Raw genomic sequence first — 25,241 nt, 5'->3', positions numbered from 1 at the left:
ACACATGCATATTTTACTTTCTGAAAGCCGTAAACTCTAATGATGTTCTCAAACATAGTAAGTGAGAAATGGATTCCATATTAACTTAATTTTTTAGGACTCTAATTATATGAATGACAATGTGTGAATTTGTACAGGTATAGAGAGAGTTCTGGAATGACACATAGAAAGATTTTTAAGTATTTTTTTTTAAATAAGTTTACTGTAGAGTCTCTTGATGAAAGTGAAAGAAGAGAGTGAAAAAGTTGGCTTAAAACTCAACATTCAGAAAACAAAGATCATGGCATCCAGTCCCATCACTTCATGGCAAATAGATGGGGAAACAGTGGAAACAGTGACAGACTTTATTTTGGGGGGCTCCAAAATCACTGCAGATGGTGACTGTAGCCATGAAATTAAAAAACGCTTATGCCTTGGAAGGAAAGTTATGACCAACCTAGACAGCATATTCAAAAGCAGAGACATTACTTTGCCAACAAAGGTCCGTCTAGTCAAGGCTATGGTTTTTCCAGTAGTCATGTATGGATGTGAGAGTTGGACTATATAGAAAACTGAGTGCTGAAGAATTGATGCTTTTGAACTGTGGTGCTGGAGAAGACTCTTGAGAGTCCCTTGGACTGCAAGATCCAACCAGTCAGTACTAAAGGAGATCAGTCCTGAGTTTTCACTGGCAGGACTGATGTTGAAGCTGAAACTACAATACTTTGGCCACCTGATGCGAAGAGCTGACTCATTTGAAAAGACCCTGATGCTGGGAAAGATTGAGGGCAGGAGGAGAAGGGGACAACAGAGGATGAGATGGTTGGATGGCATCACCAACTCAATGGACATGAGTTTTAGTAAACTCTGGGAGTTGGTGATGGACAGGGAGGCCTGGCGTGCTGTGGTCCATGGGGTCGCAAAGAGTCGGACACGACTGAGCAACTGAACTGAACTGAACTGACTGTGACAGAACATTCTAGACTCATTTATAAATTTTAAGCATATAATCATAAATCATTATTAATATTCTCTTTTGAGAAGACTGATGGAAACTCTAAATTGCTGATGTGCTTCAGCAGAGAGATTGGTGGGAAAAAAATCTAATTGACGTTTCTTTTTTTCCCAGCTCTCATTGGATCCCTACCTCCTAAAGAAACAAAGGTCCAGTGACTTTCTTCTCATTTTCTGCCCACCCCTCGGTCTTCAGGCCAGACCCCCTCCTATGATCCTCACAGCTCCTTACCGGGCAATGTCAGCATCAAAGGAAGAGACAGGCGGGTTGAGGCGCTGGTATCGGCGGATGAAGGAGTCCTTGTTGATCTCCCAGATCTCGCGGTACATGTCCCAGGTCTTGAGGTAGTTCTGCAGCAGGCTTGCATTGTTGGTCATGCCGCTGCTGATCTGGGCCTGGATCTTCTTGATGTCCTCATCCCGCTCTTCAAGACCCAGCAAGATACTTCTCACTAACCTCCACCCCAACCCAAGCTCCAGCCCAGCCCCTGGCTACTGCCCCAGAATCTCCCCTCCAACATCACCTCCCCAAAGAAACACACTCCAATGTGAGTAGTAGAAAATGAAGGAGGAAGCGGAACATAAAAGAATGATTCTGTTCTGGGGGATTCAGATGTCTCACCTGTTGATATTCAGGCCTCTTATATCCCAGCCCTGTTACCCAAACAGTTCCTTCCGGGTCTCCTCACCCCAAACTCCAAACCCCTTGAGCATCAGTCACCTAATTTTGACCCCTGTCTGTGTCCTGTTTCCCTTCCCCAATCTAGCCCCTTGCCCTGGGTTTTCCACCATCCACGGAGACAACTAGCCAGGTATGTCCAGAAACAGCCCTGGTTTCTCCTCCTAGCTCCACGTGGTCCTAGGGACTGGTTTTATTTCAATTAATTTTTTTTTTTTTTTGGTCACACCACATGGCTGTGGGATCCTAGTTCTGCAACTAGGGATCAAACCCACGCTTCCTGAGCTGGAAGTGCATGTGGAGTCTTAACCACTGGACTGCCAGGGAATTCCCTCGTCTGGTCCTAGGCTTTTGATACCCCTGCACTGGATGCCTACTCACCCACGATGGTGTGGATGGGCTCACGCTGAAACTTGCGCTTGATGAGAATTTCAGGGAGGTGGGAGAAGACGGAGATGGTGGAGAAAAGGTGGTTGCCAATGTCATTGACCACACTTGCCAAGGTCTGCAGAGTGGGTGAGAACTCCACCTGTGGGAGTACCATGGAGAGGGCTCAGCACAAGCCCTGGAGGAGGTGAGTTCAGGACTAGGTAGGCTGGACACCTCAGAACCAGGCCTGGAGGCTGTAGGACAAAGCCAATGCCTAGGGCCAAGTCTAAGGATTAACGGAAACTGACAAAGTGTGATGGTTTCAGGATGTTTGGGGCAAAGTGATTCCCACCCACCTGGGCCACACCTCCCTGAAGATCATTCTTCAAAATGACAAGCACTCGGAACAGTGGGTTGGGGGTGGTCTTGCCATCCCCATTGATGGCCTTAGACAGTTCCAACAGAGACCATTTCACATTCAGCCTCAAGGCATCCTCCATCATGTGGTCCAGCCGAATCGTGTACAGCATCCACTGCTGCTGAATCTGTGGGAAGAGTGGGGAAGAGAATCCCTCAGGGAAAACAGGGCAGGTCCTGGGAAATGAGAACCAGCCAACAGGGAGGGAAACGAGTTGTTTTAATAGAAAGGCAGACGTCAAGCCCTGAAGGAAGAGGCTGAAAAGCTGAAGGTTGGGTGAATCCAAGGCTAGAGCACGATGTTTGAGAGGCACACACAGAATCGGGGTGGGGAGGGAGGGGGACAACCAAGAGAAGGTTCTGATGGGGCTGGGGGAGCTGGGGATCTGCTCATCCACAAAGCCCTGGCCACAGGACCCTTACCTCAGGGCCGTCATTCTTGAAGACTTCATAGGAGTTGGTCATGATGGCCACCACATCCTGATGCAGGCTCATCAATTTCTGTTGCATGGCTGCCCTATGCTCTCTTTGGTCCTCCTCAAATTCCAGGTCCCTATACACCCGTTTGCCACTGATGCGCACCAGCAGTGTCTCTGATATCTCTTGGGCTCGCCAGCCGATGGTCAGAGTGGATGCCTTGAACTCATTCACGATCATCTGCACCTGGAGTCAGACCCCACCCATGGGGGAGTTTGGGAACAGATCCTCTGGGCCTGATTCCATCCTCCCATCTATTCTCTAGCTAGAGTTACTGACAATAAAAAAAAGAAAAGTCCTTCAATAACCACACTTCACTTCTTTCACATAATTCCCCTGGTCTCTCCGCCACTACCTGAGACTTGGGTATTAAGTACCCACATCAGCTTTTCAGTCAGCCTTGCAGACCTTTAGGGTCTAATGACCATGGCCTACCTTGCTGGCATGTACGCGGCACTCTGTGATGAAAAAAGCACTGGCCCCCTTCAAGGCCCAGTGCAGCTTCTTGAGCCCAGGGTGGATCTTCTTATCCAGGAACCGGATACGTTCTTTGAACAGGGCCTGCTCATCTGGGGACAGCATGGCAATGATCCTGCGAGTAAGAGAAGGCCAGTAGCTAATGGGGACAAGCTCAGACAGACCTCACCTCCACACCAGGACACTTAGTGGAGAAATCTGAAAGTTCATGATTCTAGGCAAGGACTTTCCAATACAACTTTCTGTGATGATGGAAATGTTCTGCCATTTGTGCTGCCCAGTATGGCAGCCACTAGCCACGTGTGGCTGTGGGGCACTTGAAATGTGGCCTGTGCAAATGAGTAACTGAATTTTAAACTTTTATGTAATTTCGATTAACTTAAATAGAAAAAACCACATGCATCTAGTGGCTACTGTATTGGACAGCACAGTTCTAGACACCCGAACAAGACATTGGTCCCACACCTTTGGACTTGAAATGGCCTGAGAAAGGTACCCAATTTCAAGCAAAGCCTCACTTCAGAGATGAGTGCCAATGGGATTAAGAGGAGGGCCAGCATGGCCTTGCTTGGTTCAACAAACCTTATGTTGTTATGGGCCCATAAACCTAATGCCATCAACTTCCTTCCCAGAGAAGTGACTCAGGCCAACAATATACATGGTCCAAGTGCCTGATGGGGTGGGAGGGGACCTGTTGTTTTGCTCTGTACTCTAAAGATAGAAGGCAACACTGCAAGGGACAGGAATAATCATAGGACCACATGAGAGAGAACGGGAAACCTTTTTTTTTTGAGATGGACAAAATATGAAGGATGTGTACTGTAGGAAATGGACAATATCATGGGGCAGATAAAAGACAAAGAGAGGGCAGGAAGTGGCATGCAGGAGGGCTTCAGTGAGGAGTGGGCCCCACCTGTTGTAGTCCCGAGCGACAAGCAGCAGGTTTTCTTGAAGAATGCGCAGGTCCTCGGCACGTTCAGCCACATTCACCACGTAATGGGGCGTCTCGAACAGCAACCGCTCCCAGTAGTCGATCTCCACAAAGAGGATCGACAGGGTCCTTGGGGAGAAAGACAGGCAGAGCCTCTGAGGTGGCTGTGCCAGGGCACAAGCCAGAACCAACACCAGTTCAAGAGGTATGGAGTTGGGGCACATGGAGACATTTAAAAGTAAGAAGTGAAGCAGAGGGGCTTCCCTGGTGGTCCAGTGGCTAAGATTCTGGCCTCCCCATGCAGGGGGCCTGGGTTCAATCCCTGGTCAGGGAACTGGATTCCGCATGCTGCAACTAAGACCCAGCGCAGCCAAGTAAATAGATAAAATAAATGAAGCAGAACCTCCAGGTAAAGAAGGCAACTGAACCCATTGACTTTTGCTCCTCTCCTCAAACCACTAAAACAACAGTAAAGAATGTTTCACTTGTTTAAGGCATAAGCCCACAAATACAAGGAGATAATAACTGAAAACATTTGAAAAGTGGAAGAGCAAATGGATAAGGAGCAGAAGAAGAGTCCTCAACTGGTGGTGGAAATGGCTAAGAACCCCCTCCAAAGGCTCGGGGGGCCAGTAGCTCCAAGGATCTCAGGAAAGGCATGACTGTGGGACTAAGAGAGCAGAATAGCTGAAAGTTTAGGAAGTGGCCCTACTCTGCGGAGTTAAGCAAGTTGCCCCTCCTCGCCGCAGCGTAAGACTGAAGGCTTCTTGTCAGGGGAAGCAGTGTAGAGACAAATAGAGGGTCCCTGGACTGGGGAGCCCAGGCCCAGTTGTACGAGAGAGGAACACACTGAAAGCAGGGGCGGTGAGTCACCACATACACATGAATGTTAAGACCCCCACTTCCCCTTCCCACCCAGACACCAGTACTCTGGCACCAGGACCTATATCCTCTGGAACAGAGTTTGACAAATGGTTTTCTGTGACCTCAGACCAGCCTAAATGGAAATGTGCCGAGGGTGATGACCTCTGGAGTCACCAGGAAACAGCCCATCCAGACAGGCCTGCAGTTGATAAGCCCCCCTTCCTGCTCAGCAGAGCTGCTAATCAGCTTTCCAGCCCCTGTCCCTGAAATACAATCAGACAACCAAGTGTCACAGAACACTGATCTCTGCCTCTCCTTGCACAAAAGGTGGGAGTCAGTTCAGTTCAGTCACTCAGTCGTGTCTGACTCTTTGTGACCCCATGGACCGCAGCACGCCAAGCCTCCCTGTCCATCACCGACTCCTGGAGTTTACTCAAACTCATGTTCATTGAGTCGGTGATGCTATCTAACCATCTCATCCTCTGTCATCCCCTTCTCCTCCCGCCTTCAATCTTTCCCAGCATCAAGGTCTTTTCCAATGAGTCAGTTTTTCACATCAGGTGGACAAAGTATTGGAGTTTCAGCTTCAACATCAGTCCTGCCAATGAAAACTCAGGACTGATCTTCTTTAGGACTGACTGGTTGAATCTTGCAGTCCAAGGAACTCTCAAGAGTCTCCTCCAACACCACAGTTCAAAAGCATCAGTTCTTTTCTCCATTGAATATTCTTGCCTCCTTTGTCAAAGATAAGGTGTCCATAGGTGCGTGGATTTACCTCTGGGCTTTCTATTTTGTTCCATTGATCTATATTTCTGTCTTTATGCCAGTACCATACTGTCTTGATGACTGTGGCTTTGTAGCAGAGCCTAAAGTCTGGCAGGTTGATTCCCCCAGTTCCATTCTTCTTTCTCAAGATTGCTTTGTCTATTCGAGATTTTTTGTATTTCCATACAAATTGTGAAATTATTTGTTCTAGCTCTGTGAAAAATACCGTTGGTAGTTTGATAGGGATTGCATTGAACCTATAAATTACTTTGGGTAATATACTCATTTTCACAATATTTATTCTTCCAATCCATGAACACGGTATATTTCTCCATCTATTAGTGTTCTCTCTGATTTCTTTCACCAGTGTTTTATAGTTTTATATATATAGGTTTTTTTACACTGTTGGTGGGAATGCAAACTAGTACAGCCACTATGGAGAACAGTGTGGAGATTCCTTAAAAAACGGGAAATAGAACTGCCATACGACCCAGCAATCCCACTGCTGGGCATACACACCAAGGAAACCAGAATTGAAAGAGACACATATACTCCAATGTTCATCGCAGAAATGTTTATAATAGCCAGGACATGGAAGCAACCTAGATGTCCATCTGCAGACGAATGGATAAGAAAGCTGTGGTACATATACACAATGGAGTATTACTCAGCAATTAAAAAGAATACATTTGAATCAGTTCTAATGAGGTGGATGAAACTGGAGCCTATCATACAGAGTGAAGTAAGCCAGAAAGAAAAACACCAATACAGTATACTAACGCATATATATGGAATTTAGAAAGATGCAAATGATAACCCTGTATACGAGACAGCAAAAGAGACACAGATGTATAGAACAGTCTTTGGGACTCTGTGGGAGAGGGTGAGGGTGGGATGATTTGGGAGAATGGCATTGAAACACGTATGTTGTCATATGTGAAATAAATCACTAGTTCAGGGTCGATGCATGTTATAGGATGCTTGGGGCTGGCATGCGGGGATGACCCAGAGGGAGAATAAAGGGAGGAGGGAGGTGGGAGGGGGGTTCAGGACGGGGAACTTATGTAAACCCGGGGCAAATTCATGTCAATGTATGGCAAAACCAACCAATATAATATTGTAAAATAATTTGCCTCCAATAAAAAATAAATTAATTACCAAAAAAAATTAAAAAAAATAATAAAGTAGAGCTGGAGACCCAACTGCTAAGCAATTAAAAAAAAAAAAGAAAGATGGTAACGATAACCTTATATGCGAGACAGCACAAGAGACACAGATGTATAGAACAGTCTTTTGGACTCTGTGGGAGAGGCCGAGGGTGGGATGATTTGGGAGAATGGCATTGAAACATGTATATTATCATATGTGAAATGAATCACCAGTCCAAGTTCGATGCATGATACAGGATGCTCGGGGCTGGTGCACTGGGATGACCCAGAGGGATAATATGGGGAGAGAGGTGGGTGGGTGGGTTCAAGATGGGGAACACATGTACACCTGGGCAGATCCATGTCAGTGTATGGCAAAACCAATACAATATTGTAAAATTAAAAAAAAAAGCATCAATTCTTTGGCGCTCAGCTTTCTTTATAGTCCAACTCTCACATCCATACATGACTACTGGAAAAACCATAGCCTTGACTAGATGGACCTTTGTTGGTAAAGTAATGCCTCTGTTTTTTAATAAGCTGTCTAGGTTGGTCATAACTTTTCTTCCAAGGAGTAAGTGTCTTTTAATTTCATGGCTGCAGTCACCATTTTTTGGGCTCACTATTTTGGAGCCCCCAAACATAAAGTCCGTCATTGTTTCCATTGTTTCCCCATCTATTTGCCATGAAGTGATGGGACCAGACGCCATGATGTTAGTTTTCTGAATCTTGAGTTTAAACCCAACTTTTTCACTCTCCTCTTTCACTTTCATCAAGAGGCACTTTAGTTCTTTCTTTGCTTTCTGCCATAAGGGTGGTGTCATCTGCATTTTTGAGTTGGTATTTCTCCAGGCAATCTTGATTCCAGCTTGTGCTTCATCCAGCCCAGCGCTTCTCATGATGTACTCTGCATATAAGTTAAATAGCAGGGTGACAATATACAGCCTTGACGTACTCCTTTCCCTATTTGGAACCAGTCTGTTGTTCCATGTATGGTTCTAACTATTGCTTCCTGATCTGCATACAGATTTCTCAAGAGGCAGGTCAGGTGGTATTCCCAACTCTTTAAGAATTTTCCACAGTTTGTTGTGATCCACACAGTCAAAGGCTTTGGCATAGTCAATAAAGCAGAAATAGATGTTTTTCTGGAACTCTCTTGCTTTATCTATGATCCAATGGATGTTGGCAATTTGATCTTTGATTCCTCTGCCTTTTCTAAATCCAGCTTGAATATCTGAAAGTTCACGGTTCACGTACTGTTGAAGCCTGGCTTGGAGAATTTTGAGCATTATTTTACTAGCGTGTGAGATGAGTGCAATGGTGCGGTAGTTTGAGCATTCTTTGGCATTGCCTTTCTTTGGGATTGGAATGAAAACTGGCCACTGCTGAGTTTTCCAAATTTGCTGACACATTGAGTGCAGCACTTTCACAGCATCATCATTTAGGATTTGAAATAGCTCAGCTAGAATTCCATCACCTCCACTAGCTTTGTTTGTAGTGATGCTTCCTAAGGCTCACTTGACTTTGCATTCCAGGATTCTGGCTCTAGATGAGTGATCATACCATCATGATTATCTGTGTTGTAAAGATCTTTTTTGTATAGTTCTTCTGTGTATTCTTGCCACCTCTTCTTAATAGCTTCTGCTTCTGTTAGGTCCATACCATTTCTGTCCTTTATTGTGTCCATCTTTGCATGAAATGTTTCCTTGGTATCTCTAATTTTCTTGAAGAGATCTCTAGTCTTTCCCATTCTATTGTTTTTCTCTATTTCTTTGCATTGATCACTGGGGAACGCTTTCTTATCTCTCCTTGTTATTCTTTGGAACTCTGAATTCAAATGGGTCTATCTTTCCTTAAACAAACAAAAAGCAACCAGAAGGGAAGGAGAGGGTAAGGAGATGCAGAAAGAAAAAACAAACAGAATCACAGCGAGCATCCTCAGAGAGAGATAAGAAACAAAGAGCGTCCGTGAGACAGAAACAAGATGCTATAAAAGGGACACAAAGAGAGCTGTTGGAAGTTAAAAATAAAGCAGAAAAATTTTTAATCAAAAGAAAGATACAAGATAAATTTGACAGAGATCCCTCAGAAAATAGAGAAAGAGACATAAAGATGAAAGGCAAAGAGGATGTTGCATGAAAAAGAGAATAGAAAACTCTCTGTGAACAATTCTTTACATTGATTACATATTGGCAAGGTAATATCGGGGGAATACCGGGTTGAAAATTAAAATTCATTTAACTTGTTTCTTTCTTATTAAAAGTAATGCCAAAAAAATTTTAATTGTATCTGTGGCCCTTGTCCTAAGTGTCCTTTACCACCTCATACCCAGTGACCTTTCCTCCCCACTCAGTGGCCACACCCTGGAACTCATGACCTGCCACCTTTAAGGTCAGGCTCCAAGCAGATGGTCCCTCCCCAGCTCAGCTTCCTCACCCATCCCAGTACCTGCACTCAAGTCCTCCCAGTTGACCTTTGATCCCATGGGGACGTTCAGGTCACTGACCCCTGGTCTTTCTTCTTGCCTGTTTGTCCCCTTCCACCTCCATCCCCTCCTCCAAGGACCCTGCCCACTTCCGCTGCTCTCTCACCAGTTCTCAGTCTTTCGCCTCCTTCTTTAGTCTAAGTCACCTGACCAAACCCCATCCCCGACTCTGTCCACTCTCTTCTCCGCTGAGCCCATGTGAAGGTGGTCAAGCAAAGCTGGAGAAGATCACACGACTACACAGATTAGCAGGCTGCACATTCAAGGTCTCTGGTCCCAGATGGCCTCTCAGGCTGCACCCCTGGAGTTTCTCCAATGTGCTGTCCCTCCCGTTCTCACAGGGACTATTTGAAAATCCTCTGCTTTCTCAAACCTGGTCTGTTCCTCTCGCTCTCCACAGAAAGCCCCAGCTCTTCCCTCAAAGAAATACGAAATCCACCAGGGGGAGAACTCCACATGCTCCCTGCTCTAAAACTTATAAACATAACTGACTCCATACCTGTGATTTATTCCATTTACTACAGAAGAGGCCCTCCTTGCATCCAAGGTCAAGTCCTTCCAATCCAGCTTCCCTCTGAATCCTCAGACACCATCTTTTCCAGCTCGCCTACACTCCCACCCTACTCATTCCTTCCCATCAACATTTAAATAAGTCAAGTTTCTACAATTTTAAAACAAATCAAAACACCACCTACCCTCAGTTCCACATCCTGGCACCACGCTGATTGCCCCCTTCACAGCCTGCCTTCTGTGAAAAATCGGCCTTCTGAATCCCCTTCTTTTCTTCTCGTTCCTCAGTCCCCTGAGAGCTGCCTCCCACCTTCCCCTCTAAGTTATTTAGTTATTTGGCCGCATCAGGTCTTAGTTGTGGCAAACAGGATCTTCAGTTGCCGCATGCAAACTCTTAGTTGCAGCATGTGGCATCTAGTTCCCTGACCAGGGATTGAACCTGGGCCCCCTGCATTGGGAGCATGGATGGAGTCTTAGCCACTGGACCATCAGGGAAGTCCCTAAATCTGCTTCCATCTAGCTTGCCCAGGATTCCTCATAGGACTTCTTGTAGCTACACTCTGAGAACCTCCTTGGCTTCACCCTCCCCTCTAAGTCTCCACATCCGGTGGCCTCCTCTCTGCCTTCCTCCCCGGCTTCTGAACCTCGGTGCTTCTCTTGTCAGCTCCACCCATCAGGACAAGCAGCCTTTTCTCTCCAGGGTCCCTTGGAAATCTCATCCAGCTGACTCTGGAGACTCAGAGAAGCATCCACCTCCCCCATGGCTCCCTGGCACGCCAGCCCCTCGAGGTCACGCACAGCCAGCACACTAGCCCTGGGTGACCTCACCTACTGTGTGGCTTCAGCTGCTTCTCCCAGCCGAGGACACCTGCATCTATGCAGAAATGGCCCCACCCCACTGTCTGGACCAGAACACATGTCCTCCCTCACCTCGACTTTTCCATATCCAATGAGCACCAGCTACTTTGGATTTCATCATCAAAAGCAAAGTTCAGGAATTCCACTTACTCCAAGGCAAGCATAGCTCTAATGCAATGATAAACTGCACTGAGTTTTGGCCTAAAGTTGGGTGAAAGAGCGAGAGGTCCATCTACAAGAGTCACTGCTCCAGGGTTCCAGGCGTTTGCTGCCAAATGGGATGTGGGCTCAGTGTGATTTCAAAAGAGGCCAGAAAGTGAATTTTTATATAAAGTCTCGTGAATTGTAAGTGTTGACAGATAGTTCAACTGAAAAATATAAGTAGGAGGGCTTCTGGACTGCTGGTCACATTCTTTCCTTGACCTAGGTGACAGTAGCAAAGGTGTTTATTTTATACCTATAGGTTAAATGGAACATGTGGGTTTTAAGTAATTTTCTATATGTATGATATGATCTTTCATAATTAAAAAAAAAGTTTTAAAAGGGGAAAACTGGACTTCCCTGGTAGCACAGTGGATAGGAATCCGTTTGCCAATGCAGAGGACATGGATTTGATCCCCAGCCTGGGAAGAGAAGCCCATGCAACACAACAAAGAGTAGCCCCCGCTTGCTTCAATTAGAGAAAGCAATGGAAGACCTAGTGCGGCCAAAAATAAAATTAATAAGCAAATTTTTAAAAAGGAAAAAACTATTTTAAACAAGGGAATTAGTTGGAAAAAGGGATTGGGTACAAAATTAACTTATTAAAATCAAAGTTTTCCAATATAAAAACTATAACCAGTTCAATACCATCGTGGAGAAAAAGAGACCTATGATAATTAAAACAACAAAAATAAAATACCAAAAATTAAGAGATCATCAAAAGATGTTAATATATATTATCACATTTCTTGTTAGTCGATTAATATGTATGAGAAATATCTTATGAACAAAAGAACAGGACTTAAATTCAAAGAAAGAAATGCTATTCTTGGATAGAAAAAACTCAAATCTTAAAGATGTTCATTCTTCTTAAGTTAATCTGTAAATTTAACCCAATCTTGTTTCCCCCTCCCCCCACCAAAATATAGGAATAGGACTATTTTGGGAACTAAACAAAGAGATTCTAATGTACTTATGAGAAATAAATATTTAAAATATCCAAGAAAAAAATTTAAAAAGGAGAGTTATGAGGACAATAATAAAAACAATTTGGTCTCTACATATGAATAAATAGACCTATCAGAACAGGATAGTGAATCCCAAAATAGACACAGACATACTTGGGAATTTGTTATACTATAAAGATAGCAGTTCAATAAATGAGACTGGGTCAACTGACTAGCCATCTGGGGATAGATTAAAAAAACACAAAACCAACTCAAGTTGCATCTGCACTTCTTTCCCTAAATCAAAATAAACTGAAAATGGATCCAAGAACCAAATGTAAAGACTAAAATCACAAAATGCCAGAAGAAAATATGTAATATTTTAAACACTTTTACATCTTGAGTAAGAGTCATTTGACTTTGTAAATCTATGTGTTTTCTTCTTTTGGGGGGAAAATAAAAAGATATTACATTTTTTAATCACAGAGGATAAAAAGCCCCATAATCTCAAGATACTCTGATGAAGCTTTATATCCTAAATATCACCAAGATGTTATCTTTAAAGAACACTGAGGTGAAAATTTCAGAATATTTTGTGTCTGTTCTACTAAGCAAGCACTAAAGTAGCAATATAGGACATGACATCACAGTGCAAGTTTTCCACCTTTATTGGAGAGGACTCTACCAAGGAAGGAAATTATTATCGAGCGCTCATTTGTGATATGTGCTTTAAGAGACTGTGGACAAAGAAATGCTGTTTTTCACACCTTGACAATCTTCACTGAAGTAGGTATTATTTTTGAAACTGTGTCAAAATTCTTCAAAGTGAAGAAGACTTTCTCAAATAGGAATGAACAACAGATTACTGGACAGTTAAGGAAAGCCTCCAACGTAAAAGGGAGCAGCCAAAATGAAGGAAAACTGCTTTCAATCTAGAATCCCACAGCCAGCCACATGACTAACAGGTGTCAGGCAGAAAACAGTTGTTGTCAATCATGCAAGAATTCAAAAAGTTTACCTCCCATGTACCATGGAAAGCTACTAAAAAATGTTCTCCACCAAAATAAGAGCATAAACCAAGAAAGAGGAAGACAAAGGAAAGGGGGAATCAAACAACAAGAGAGGCTCAGGGAAGTCCCAGAGTGACGCCTGGCCTCAAAACCAACCGGTTGGACTGAAGAAAGAGGACAAGGGAATTCCAGGAGGGATAGCTAAGAAGAACACAAAATTGATAACATACGTGACAAGTCAGATAGCAAAGGAAAATATTATCCAAAGGAATTTTATTGGTTGGTCTGGAAGAATTAATGATAGTGAATAGTGTGCTAAAAAAATAGTGAGGTCATTGTTAATTCCAAAAAGAACAAGTGTCATACAAGCAAGGAGAGAACTGGAACAACTGAACATGATTTGGCTCCACAGTAAGCAATACTGAGTCATATTAAGAAAAACACTGAATATCAGTTTAACCACAAATTCTAACATAGCTATACCAGGAGGGTGCTGCTGCTGCTGCTGCTGCTAAGCCACTTCAGTCATGTCCGACTCTGTGCAACCCCACAGACGGCAGCCCACCAGGCTCCTCTGTCCCTGGGATTCTCCAGGCAAGAACACTGGAGTGGGTTGCCATTTCCTTCTCCAATGCATGAAAGTGAAAAGGGAAAGTGAAGTCGCTTAGTCATGTCCAACTTAGCGACCCCATGGACTGCAGCCTACCAGACTCCTCCATCCATGGGATTTTCCAGGCAAGAGTACTGGAGTGGGTTGCCATTATCTTCGGGTGGAGGGGTGGAAATACGTACGGGAACACTTCTAGTAACAGAATCATATTCTCTTATGTTCTTCAAACTGGAGGCCTTGAATTTGACTCTGTCAACATCTTGGTAAGCCTGCTTGGATATATATACTATCCAACAGTGCACCAAATTGTTTCTTCATTTCCTCAACTTGACAAGATTTTTCAAAATAACTTTAAGCCAAATTATCAAATTTTAACTTGTCAGTCAATATGATGAATTTGAAAAACACCTTCCCGATGCTGAGCTGAAAACCCTATGAGGACCTTTTTTCACAATGATGCTCAGGCTTAGCCAGAAATTTGTCAAGAAGTTTCTGGAATGCAAATTTATTTTCCTGATACATAAAATTTCTTAAAAAAAAAAAACCATAACAAAACCAGTGGTTAAGACACTGCACTTCCACATGCCTCATCGTGGCATGGTCAAAAAATTTTAATTTTAAAAAATCAGTCTGGGGAATTATTTTTGTAAAATATTTTGTGTTTCCTTGGACAAGTGCTCAGGCAATGGAGCCAGGGCAGGTAGGCTGACTGGGTTTGGTGCTGACAGCCCAGAATGAACTGACCTGATGGAGAAAGTGCTGTCAGACCAGACAGAAAAGGAGGAAGAGGAAGTTCCAGTCGCAAAACACCGTCAGACGCCAGTGTTCCTTGTCCTGCCCTAGCGAAGTCCTGCTACACAGAGGAGTTGGCTACTCACACAGAGATAACACAGCTCTTCCATGGTACAGACGCCATCTGGAATATGTTTGTGTTAAGTGCAATCTGTAAGGCTAGTCTGGCTGTAAAATGTGGTAAAAGCCAATTTGGACTTCAGAGTTCAAATATTTGGGATAGAAGGTGGGACAACAAAACCCTTTGTAAGATAAGATCAGGGTTATTAGGGACTGGAAGTCTCCCAGAATGGAAGGAGAGTCAGGTAATTCTGAGGACAATCAGGGCATTTGAAGAGCATGCTTATTTCAAGACCTTATCTAGATCATGAGCACAAAAAAGTAGACTTGATAAAGTTATCTGCCCCTCGCTGGAGGTGTCATATGGTTTAGAATCGCTGAAACTGTCTTGGATGTCTTTACTGGTTTAATGAGCCCAGACTTTTCAAAATCCTTCCCTGTGATCATGGTTTTTTGTTTTTTCCCCCATACATTATTTACTGGATTGAGGTACTTTTATCTTAAAGTCACAAAAATGTAAAGTAGCTTATAACAGATTCCTCTAGACAACAACTGCCAAAGGATCGGGGTACCTCTTCTCTCTGGAAGAAATGTTTTAGCCATTATTTGGGTTTCTGCTAAACCCAGGCCATAAATATTTGGCCCAAAATTGTCTTGTTAAGCTCTGCTATAAAGATTATGCAAACGGTGTTTGAGATAAATATCCAATGTGTCTCTCGACAACAGATGATCATGGCAGACAGAAAGCAGTCTCCTAAGCTTATCGGGGCTACGAGGCCAGGTGCTAAGCTCAAACGTCAGGTGGACATACCACGGTGGGGAGAAGGGAACAAGATTCAGGGAGTCCAGGTGAAAGCCCCCAGCACAGAATGTTCAGGACCCTCATGGAAACCATACAACTTCTAGGTCCACCAGTTGTGGGTTGATGGATTAAATTATTGTACAGTCAAAGCATGGGAAGCTGTAAGCCATGAAAAGTAATTATGCAGTTCTGTACACACAGAATGGAAAATCTCCCATACATATTGTTAACCTTAAAAAAAGCAAGTTAAAAAATGCTGTTTATAATGGGATCTTGTTTTATGTGTGCAGTGTGTATTTTTGATTACATGGTAATCACGGTTACCTCTAGGGAGTGGAGCTGTGTGCTGGATTTTCACTTTTTCCTTTATATTCTTCTATACATCAATCTCTCTTTTTTCTTTTACAGTGAGCATGCACTACTTCTGTTATTTAAATTCTTTAATTTAAAAAGTGAAAAAAAGAGGGACTTCCCTGGTGGCCCAGTGCCTAAGACTCCTCGCTTCCAGTACAGGGGGCCTGGGTTCCATCCCTGCTCAGGGAACTAGATCCCACATGCTGCAACTAAAGACCCAGCGTTCCACAGCTAAGACCCTAAGATCGGGCACAGCCAAATAAATACATTTTTAAGTTAAAAAAGATTCTAAAATTTAAAGAAAAATAACCATATGAAGTGGGGGGAACATGGAGTGATAAATATACACATATATATACACCAAATCTTTAAGGGTGGTTATCTTTGGGGGAATCTTGTTCTTCCTTCTACTTTTCTGTATTCTGCAAATTTTCTAAAAGGATCAAAAATTTTATAGTAGAAAAAAATTGAATAAATCATTTTGAGAATACTTCAGATGTACAGAATAGTGTGAACAGTATGCTATTATTTATATTAAAAAGTACTTAAGAGATTTCCCTGGCAATCCAGTAATTGAAACTTCACGCTCCCAGTGCAGGAGGCTCAGGTTCAATCCCTGGTCAGGGAACTGAATCCCACAATTAAAGATCCCTACATGCTTCATACCACAACTAAGACCCAGTGCAACCAAATAAATAAATATTAAAAATAAATCTTATTGTTGATTTATGAGGCCATTTTATAGGATCCTGCTTGGCTATACCTCAAAAAAACCATGAGCACTATCAAAGCTAATCTCAACATCCTTCCCTGGTCAAAGGCCTATCTCAAACTTCTTACCCTCTGGTCTTCACACCCTGCTTGTCACCTGCTTCCTGATCCATGTGGCTTCTCATCTCTGTCCTTCTCACTACTGCCTCCCCTCACCCCTTTGGCCTGACACACTCAGCTCTGTCTCTCCCTCTTGGTTCTTTTGCTTCAAACATCATGTGTCATCTTCTCCCAGTTAGGTTGCCTTTGGCTCCCAGGACAGACACACTCAGTCTCTCTGTCCATCTCCACACAGGCCCTCTCTGGAAAAGCCCCTTCCACATTTTCCCCAACAAATAAGGACATTCCACAAGTTAAAGTCAATTCTAGAAGCCTGGGAAGCCACTCTTACTATAGGCGCTTGCTGATGACAAGGAGCCCAAACTGATCAAGTAGAAAGTGACTTCCTTTCCATTAGGAAAACGGAGTCATCAGAAGGGTCATCATCTCTGTAGACCGCCACCTTACCAAGTTCCTTCTTTATTTCTCTCTTCTGCATCTTAACTGGGAAGGAGGTAGGGCTCCAGGGTATAACAGTTCACTTACAGAGCAACAGGGGACAAGGACATCGTCACTGGACACACTCCCTGTGCCCATCTTGGTTCTTAGCACATGGAAGGCACTCACTATGTATTTTTGAATAACTAATGGATAGACTGGTTAAACTGAAAACCTGGTGATATGAGAATGTCATGATTCTACAACTATAGAAGAGGGTGTGACCTGAGAGTCCTACTGACTCTCAGAAAAGCCCCGTCGGTGGCTCATGGTTGGGACGATTTCGCTGAGCCACCATGGCCACCTAGTGGCAGGACACCTGCATCACTGGTGTGACAGTGGATTTTCTATTTTTAATCAGTTGTGTTTTTTTAAGACTAAAAAGTGGGAGGAAACATATTACTGGGTAAGAGAGAATCAGAGGAATGGAGAGGAAGAACCAGGAGACGGGAGTTAAAACTCTCAGGAGGAAGGGAAGGGAAAGGCGCCACAGAAAGGACAAGCAGAGCAGGAGAGGGGCGGGGAGGGTCTCCTACTTGTCAAAGTTCACGTCCAGCATGCCCGCCTTCTCCTGGCTGATTCGCAGCAATGGAGTGTCCAGCCGCCGAATGCAGTCCTTGTCCAGCGTGGCTGTCCAGTCTTGGAAGGTTTTTCGCACCAATTCATCAATGGCCTGAACCATCTGCTGGTAGGTGTGCACACTCTCCTCTCCGGTCCCGATGTGGGGCAGGAAATGAGCATTGGAAAGACACTGTGGAGTAGAACCAGGGACGCTGAGATCCACCTGCCACCTTCCTCCATGTTATCATCGCCCTGAGAGCCCTATTCCCCTCCCCAACACACACACCCCGATTATATGTGTAAGACAGGGCATGGAGATCGATTCTGACTACTTGGAGGGAAGGGGGAGCCAGAAGGAAAGGTGAAGGAAGAAACCAGGCACAGCGAAAGAGGCAGTCAAAATGAAGACAGGGAAGGGGAAGGTGCGAGGAATTTGGAGAGTAGCATTGTCATATAAGGGCTTCCCAGGTGGCTCAGTGGTAAAGAATTCACCTGCCAATGCAGGAGACCAGGAGACATGGATTCGATTCCTGGGTGGGGAAGATCCCCTGGAGAAGGAAATGGCAAGCCACTCAAGTATTCTTGCCTGAAAGATCCCATGGACAGAGGAGTCTGGGGGACTACAGTCCACAGGGTTGCAAAGAGTCAGACACAACTAAGCGACTAAGCACACATGCACACACTGTCATACATACACTACCATGTGTAAAATAGCTAGCTAGTGGGAATCTGCTGTGTAACACAGGGAGCTCAGCTCAGTGTGCTATGATGAGCTCAGCTCAGCTCAGAGGGGTAGAATGGGGGCCGGGTGTGGAGGGGAGGTCCAAGAGGGAGGGGACATATGGATGCACATTGCTGATTTACTTTGCTGTACAGTAGAAGCTAACACAGCACTGTGAAACAATCATACTCCAATAATAAAATAAAATAAGAAAGAGAAGCATAGACATTCAGCTTGAGGAAAAAAGTTGGGAAAAGAAAGTCAATTACAGGAGGTGAAGGATTTAAGAGACACAAGGTCAAAAACAAGCATGAGCCCTTCCTCAGAACAGGCCAGTTCCTCTGACACACCCCTGGCACCCACTAAGTCTCAGGTCAAGAAACCTCTCCAGGGAGATGCTCTGGACTGGCCCCCAAGGCTCCCACCCACCAGCCTGGGGCTCAGCCTGCAAACTCTGTCGTGGCACCAAGAACAAGTTCCGGGAAAGGTCAGGCTTACGTTCATGACTCTGTCAATGCGACGCCGTAGGATGCGCACCCAGTGGGCCTGCCCTGAGTACTGGGCCATGTAGGGCTCCAGGTAGGGCCACTTCCTGTTCAGTTCACGGTTTACAAGTGCTAGTTCACTATTGAACAGCATGTAGAGGTCCACGGCCTTCTTGTCATATGTTCGCTTGATGGCCTGACGAAGAAGAGGAAGTAAATGACATGACCAGGGATATGGGGTCCCTGCAGCTCCCCATCCTGGAAGAAAACTAAACCCCTGCCATGGGAGTCCTGCCCCCAAGCCCTCCGGACACCAGGGGGACAGGGAGGGCAGGGACAGGAAGAAAAGAAGTACTGGCAGTTTAGGACAAGGGAGAGAACACAAATGGAGGTTGGACGGCATCTGGAAGGACCAGGAGGACGTGAAGGAAAGCTCAAGCGAACCAGGGATGAAGGAAGGAAGCTAGTGGGCAGTCCCACCTCTCGGGCCGAGAGCCGGTGGAAGGTATCCAGCAGCAGCACCCCATGCTCCACATCACGGACTAACTCGAAGGCCGAGGTGATCAAGTTCTGAGTCATCACCTCCAGGTCCTTGACTCCAGCCCGGAACCTGCACCGTTAGAGGCATGTCAAAGGGTGGGCGACATGGCCTGGCCCCAAGAACCTCCCCTGAGTGCGACTCCGATGTTTTATGTACAGAGGGCATCCTCAGTGTCGGCACTGAGCGCTTCACACACAGGAATCCATTTAATCCTCAAAACAACTCAGTGGGGTAGGCTGTATTGCTAACCGGCTTTTATAGATGAGGAAACTTAGGACCAGGCTGGTAGAGCAATCTGCCCAGAGTTATATTAACTAGTTCTGTGGCAGAACCGGGATCCAAGGCCAGAAAGGCTGGCTGTGGCACCCTGCGTCTGAGTAGCCACTGTGCGCTTCCCCTGCTCGCCCCCCACTTCTGACCTGCTGCCCCTACACTCCGCTCTGGTCTCCCCTGCCCCCTTCCCTGTCCATAGTGGGGTGGTCTGTGACGCTCTCACCTATTGTAGTCTTCATGCCAAGAGGTGTTCTTGACGTCCAGGATGCCCCCACGGACGGCTCTCAGCACGTGCAGGTTTTTGTGAAAGATGTCCTCAATCTCTAGCAAGTTCCGTGTTATCTGGGGCCCCTGGGCACCAGAGAAGCAGGGGAGGGGACCTTGCTTTCCGTCTTCCCAGCGGGCAAAATGGTACTGACAGTCACATACCTGCAAAGAAGTCAGCATGAGGCTTCCTGCCCTTCTGTCTGAGTCTTCCTGTCCCAAGTTTTTTGGTTTAGCTTGGGTTGTGGTTGTTCAGTTGCTAAGTCGTGTCCCACTCTTTATGACTCAATGGACTGCACCACGCCAGGCTTCCCTGTCCCTCACTACTGGTTTAGCTTAAAATGGCTAAAAATCTAAGGAGGACCCACCAGATGCAAGGGGCTTCTGGGGTGAATTTTAGTCGCACAATGAAATCTGATAAAATTTGGCCTTGGAGTACAAAATGAAGCAGGGCAAAGGCTAATAAGAGTTTTGCCAACAGAATGCACTGGTCATAGCAAACACTCTTTTCCAACAACACAAGAGATGACTCTACACATGGACATCACCAGATGGTCAATATCGACATCAGATTGATTGTATTCTTTGAAGCTGAAGATGGAGAAGCTCTAAACTGTCAGCAAAAACAAGACTGGGAGCTAACTGTGGCTCAGATCATGAACTCCTTATTGCCAAATTGAGACTTAAATTGAAGAAAGCAGGAAAAACCACTAGACCATTCATGTATGACCTAAATCAAATCCCTTATTATTATACAGTGGAAGTGACAAATAGATTCAAGGGATTAGATCTGATAGACAGAATGCCTGAAGAACTATGGACCGAGGTCCGTGACATTGTACAGGAGGCAGTGATCAAGACCATCCCCAAGAAAATGAAATGCAAAAAGGCAAAATGTTTGTCTGAGGAGGCCTTACAAATAGTTGAGAAAAGAAGAGAAGCTAAAGACAAAGGAGAAAAGGAAAAATATACCCCTGTGAATGCAGAGTTCCAAAGAATAGCAAGGAGAGATAAGAAAGCCTTCCTCAGTGATCAATGCAAAGAAATAGAGGAAAACAATAGAATGGGAAAGACTAGAGATGAGCGGAGGAGCCTAGTAGGCTGCAGTCCATGGGGTCGCAAAGAGTCAGACATAGCTGAGCGACTTCACTTTCACTTTTCACTTTCCTGCATTGGAGAAGGAAATGGCAACCCACTCCAGTGTTCGTGCCTGGAGAATCCCAAGGATGCGGGAGCCTGGTGGGCTGCCGTCTATGGGGTCGCACAGAGTCGGACATGACTGAAGCGACTTAGCAGCAGTAGCAGCAGCAGAGAGCTCTTCAAAAAATATTGACACCAAGGGAACATTTCATGCAAAGATGGGCACAATAAAGAAAAGAAACGGTATGGACCTAACAGAAGCAGAAGATATTAAGAAGAGGTGGCAAGAATACACAGAAGAACTATACAGAAAAGATCTTAATGACCCAGATAACCACGATGGTGTGATCACTCACCTAGAGCCAGACATCCTGGAATGAGAGTCAAGTGGGCCTTAGGAAGCATCACTATGAACAAAGCTAGTGGATGTGATGGAATTCCAATTGAGCTATCTCAAATCCTAAAAGATGATGCTGTGAAAGTGCTGCACTCAATATTCCAGCAAATTTGGAAAACTCAGCAGTGGCCACAGGACTGGAAAAGGTCAGTTTTCATCCCAATCCCAAAGAAAGGTAATGCCAAAGAATGCTCAAACTACCACACCATTGTACTCATCTCACTAGCAAAGTAATGCTAGCAAAGTAATACTCAAAATTCTCCAAGTCAGGCTCCAAAAGTACATGAACTGAGAACTTCCAGATGCTCAAGCCGGATTTAGAAAAGGCAGAGGAACCAGAGATCAAATTGCCAACATCCTTTGGATCATAGAAAAAGCAAGAGAGTTCCAGAAAAACATCTATTTCTGCTTTATTAACTATGCCAAAGCAACAAACTGTGGAAAATTCTTAAAGAGATGGGAATACCAGATCACCTTACCTGCCTCCTGAGAAATCTGTATGCAGGTCAAGAAGCAACAGTTAGAACTGGACATGGAACAACAGACTGGTTCCAAATAGGGAAAGGAGTACATCAGGCTATATATTGTCACCCTGCTTATTTAACTCATATGCAGAGTACATCATGTGAAATGCTGGGCTGGATGAGCACATGCTGGAATCAAGATTGCCGGGAGAAAGATCAATAACCTCAGATACACAGATGACAACACCCTCATGGCAGAAAATGAAGAACTAAAGAGCCTTTTGATGAAAGTGAAAGAGGAGAGTGAAAAAGCTGACTTAAAACTCAACATTCAAAAAACAAAGATTATAGCATCCAGTCCCATCACTTCATGGCAAGTAGATGGGGAAACTATGGAAACAGTGAGAGACTTTATTTTGGGGGGCTCTAAAATCACTGCAGATGGTGAATGAAGCCATGAAATTAAAAGACATTTGCTCCTTGGAACAAAAGCTATGACAAACCTAGACAGCATATTAAAAAGCAGAGACAATACTTTGCCAACAAAGATCCGTCTAGTCAAGGCTATGGTTTTTTCAGTAGTCATGTACAGATGTGAGAGTTGGACCATAAAGAAAGCTGAGCACCGAAGAACTGATGCTTTTGAACTGAGGTGTTGGAGAAGACTCTTGAGAGTCCCTTGGACTGCAAGGAGAATCAACCAGTCCATCCTAAAGGAAATCAGTCCCAAGTATTCATTGGAAGGACTGATGTTGAAGCTGAAACTCCAATACTTTGGCCACCTGATGCAAAGAACTGACTCACTGGCAAAGACCCTGATGCTGGAGAAGATTAAAGGCAGGAGGAGAGGGGATGACAGAGGACGAGATGGCTGGATGGCATCACCGACTCAATGGACATGAGTCTGAGCAAGCTCCAGGAGTTGGTGATGGACAGGGAGGCCTGGCGTGCTGCAGTCCATGGGGTTGCAAAGAGGCGGACATGACTGAGCGAATGAATTGAACTGAACTGAACTGAGGCAGTGACAACAGGCAAGAGTCTCTGAGCACAGGATGGTGGCCAGGTGCACAGCCACATGAGAAGAACCAAAGAGGCAAGTTCTGTGTGTAGCCACACCCCCAGCCCCGGCTCCCCCAGCTCCTGGGCCGGGATTCTGGAACATCTGTTGTGGGCTCTCAGCCTCCCTGACAGTCTTCCTACCTCGATGAGGTCCTTGCAGCGTTGTACAAAGGCATCGACCTGGGCAAATATGCTGGTCTGGTCTAGGATCCAGCCCCGGGTGGAGAACCTGTCATGAGAAAGACTGACCAGTTGGAAACAGGAACACGAGGCATTTACCTCCCCAGGCCAGGCTAGAACCAGGAGTTCTGGTTCAAAGGGAGCCTGAGAAAATGAGACCCCAAGAAACAGTTTTTCTGAACGCCAAGTCAAGAAACACAAGGTGAGGAGAGCCAGAGAGAAAAAGAAAACATCTTGGTTCTAAGAAAAAGTTTGGTGGTGGTGGTGGTGGTGGTGGTTTAGTCTCTAAGTCGTGTCTGGCTCTTGTGACCACATGCACTGTAGCCCTCTAGGCTCCTCTGTCCATGGGATTTCCCAGGCAAGAATACTGGAGTGGGTTGCCATTTCCTCCTCCAGAAGAGAAAGTATGCACACAATGAAACTTTAGACTTTAGGGCCAAGGAAGGAGGAAAAGACCAGGAGGGATTCCAGAGTTGAAGGAGGGGAGGTTACTTAGAGTTCGGAGGACCCAGGACTGAGAGCTAGAATATCTGCATCCAGAGAGAAAACTCAGACCATGTAAAAACTCCAGAAAAATAAATACAATCCACAGGCTTTAAGTACAAGCAGAAGGGCTCAAAATCTCCCCACTCCAGGAGTGACAAGCAGTAACACACAGAGTGTCCAGGTATGTCATACTGGGTATGTGTCTGCACAGCCCGAAGGTAGTGGTCCTTCCAGGCATGACAGCAAGAGATGCAGCCTTGTAGGTCCTCCTTGCTGGAGATGACGTAGCCCTCAAAGATGCGGTCCAGGGAGATGGCATGGCAGCACAGGCGAATGATCTCATTGCTCATCTGCGGGAGGAGTCCCGACAATCTCAGTTCGCAGCATTAGTTGCACCGACCCTCTCTTGGAGCCCCCAAGACCACGCCTCAGGTCTCGGGCTCCTACTTCTTGATACCCACGGCTCCTCTTGTCCCTGGTCCTCCACTGCTGGCGTGGCAGCACCTCTGGGTTCCACCTCATTTGCCCGCCTCATTTCCAGCCAGTGCTCAGCTCAGCACCCTTTCCCCACTCATTGCCCCTCCCCCAATGAAATATGCCGGGTTCTGCTCCTCAAATGCCAGTGTTCCTTCCTATATCTGCCTCTCACTCACTGCAAGGTCCATCTTTGGCAATGAGAAAGAGCAGTACAACTCAGCCGAGAGTCAGTCCTTCCTGGCCCCCTCCCTGTGCTCCATCAACACCTCTTCACAAAGTCCCCCTCTTCCCACCCGGGCTTCATCCATCTGGAAGCAAAGTGTCCAGTCCAGGTCCCAACTCTGAGCCTCACTAAAGCAGATGATGCGGGCAAAGGGCCTGTGGTCTCTGTCCAACCCGAACGGCACTGCTCACTACCTTTTCACCATAGATCTGCCCAGTGAATTCCACCTTCTCCAGAAATCTGCATACTGCCAACATGGCCACCCTCTCACCACCCTCTGCAGACACACACCTTCCGGAAGAGGGAGGTCAGTCTCTCCCGAGTATTGTAGTGGGGAGAGTTGACCCAGATGATACGGATGAGGCTGATCAGCCTCGGGAGTTTACTAGAGATGTCCTTCGGCCGCATGAATGCCAGTTCCTGGTAAGGCTCCTTCAGGATCGACAAGAAAGTCAGGTTTGACTGTGCTTGACGAGAGCCATCCTGGCAGTAAAGAGAAATCAGGAGAAGACTTAGCCCCTGGAAAGCACAGGTTCAAAGCAAGTGCTTCTGGTCCTCCTCGAATTCCAACCAACCTACCTTTCCCGGGAAGTGTTCCCAGTGAGTGCTACCTAATGCTACCCCAGGTCTCTGCAACCCTTTGGGCCCAGAGTGTATGCATGCCTACTTTTCTTCACTGACTAGTTTCCAACTCAGGATTTGTGTCTATTCCTCTAGCTTTTCCACTTGAACTCAGAACTCTGCATCAAGGAGACGCTCAAGAGCTGTTGATCAACTGACCGGCCATCACTTGCATTCATCCCACCGTGTGGCTTCCACCATAGCCCCGGCTTCGCTACTTTGTTCTCAAAGAGAATTTTAGACTTCTCCATCTAACTGTGGCTCAATTCCCCTTAAAGTGTGTGGGTGCATG

The 25,241-nt window shown here is 45.4% G+C and overlaps 1 protein-coding gene across 3 annotated transcripts in view; it reads right to left on the bottom strand.

Annotated features, from left to right (window-relative positions):
- The window catches only part of DNAH2 (dynein axonemal heavy chain 2), a 107,667-nt gene that overhangs the window by 61,706 nt on the left and 20,720 nt on the right, over window positions 1–25,241 (bottom strand). For all 3 annotated transcript variants that reach the window (XR_008683255.1, XM_055406074.2, XM_055406127.1), the window contains exons 8-20: window positions 24,620–24,811; window positions 23,821–23,978; window positions 23,104–23,191; window positions 19,862–20,067; window positions 19,305–19,434; window positions 18,838–19,020; window positions 17,594–17,808; window positions 4,326–4,472; window positions 3,371–3,527; window positions 2,882–3,121; window positions 2,398–2,586; window positions 2,054–2,201; window positions 1,226–1,418 (exon numbers count right to left, since the gene is read on the bottom strand). Coding sequence is in view for 2 of the 3 variants with exons in the window: in XM_055406074.2 (XP_055262049.1) it covers window positions 1,226–1,418; window positions 2,054–2,201; window positions 2,398–2,586; window positions 2,882–3,121; window positions 3,371–3,527; window positions 4,326–4,472; window positions 17,594–17,808; window positions 18,838–19,020; window positions 19,305–19,434; window positions 19,862–20,067; window positions 23,104–23,191; window positions 23,821–23,978; window positions 24,620–24,811 (2,246 nt within the window). In the remaining variant the exon portion in view is untranslated. The remainder of the gene's footprint in view (window positions 1–1,225; window positions 1,419–2,053; window positions 2,202–2,397; window positions 2,587–2,881; window positions 3,122–3,370; window positions 3,528–4,325; window positions 4,473–17,593; window positions 17,809–18,837; window positions 19,021–19,304; window positions 19,435–19,861; window positions 20,068–23,103; window positions 23,192–23,820; window positions 23,979–24,619; window positions 24,812–25,241) is intronic.

This window comes from Moschus berezovskii, chromosome 20 (assembly GCF_049115385.1).
Source record: "Moschus berezovskii isolate FMDL1 chromosome 20, NW_MosBer_1.0, whole genome shotgun sequence".
NCBI classification, from domain to species: domain Eukaryota; kingdom Metazoa; phylum Chordata; class Mammalia; order Artiodactyla; family Moschidae; genus Moschus; species Moschus berezovskii.
Note: the sequence above shows the minus strand (reverse complement) of the source record. Positions and strands in the feature narration are given on the sequence as shown.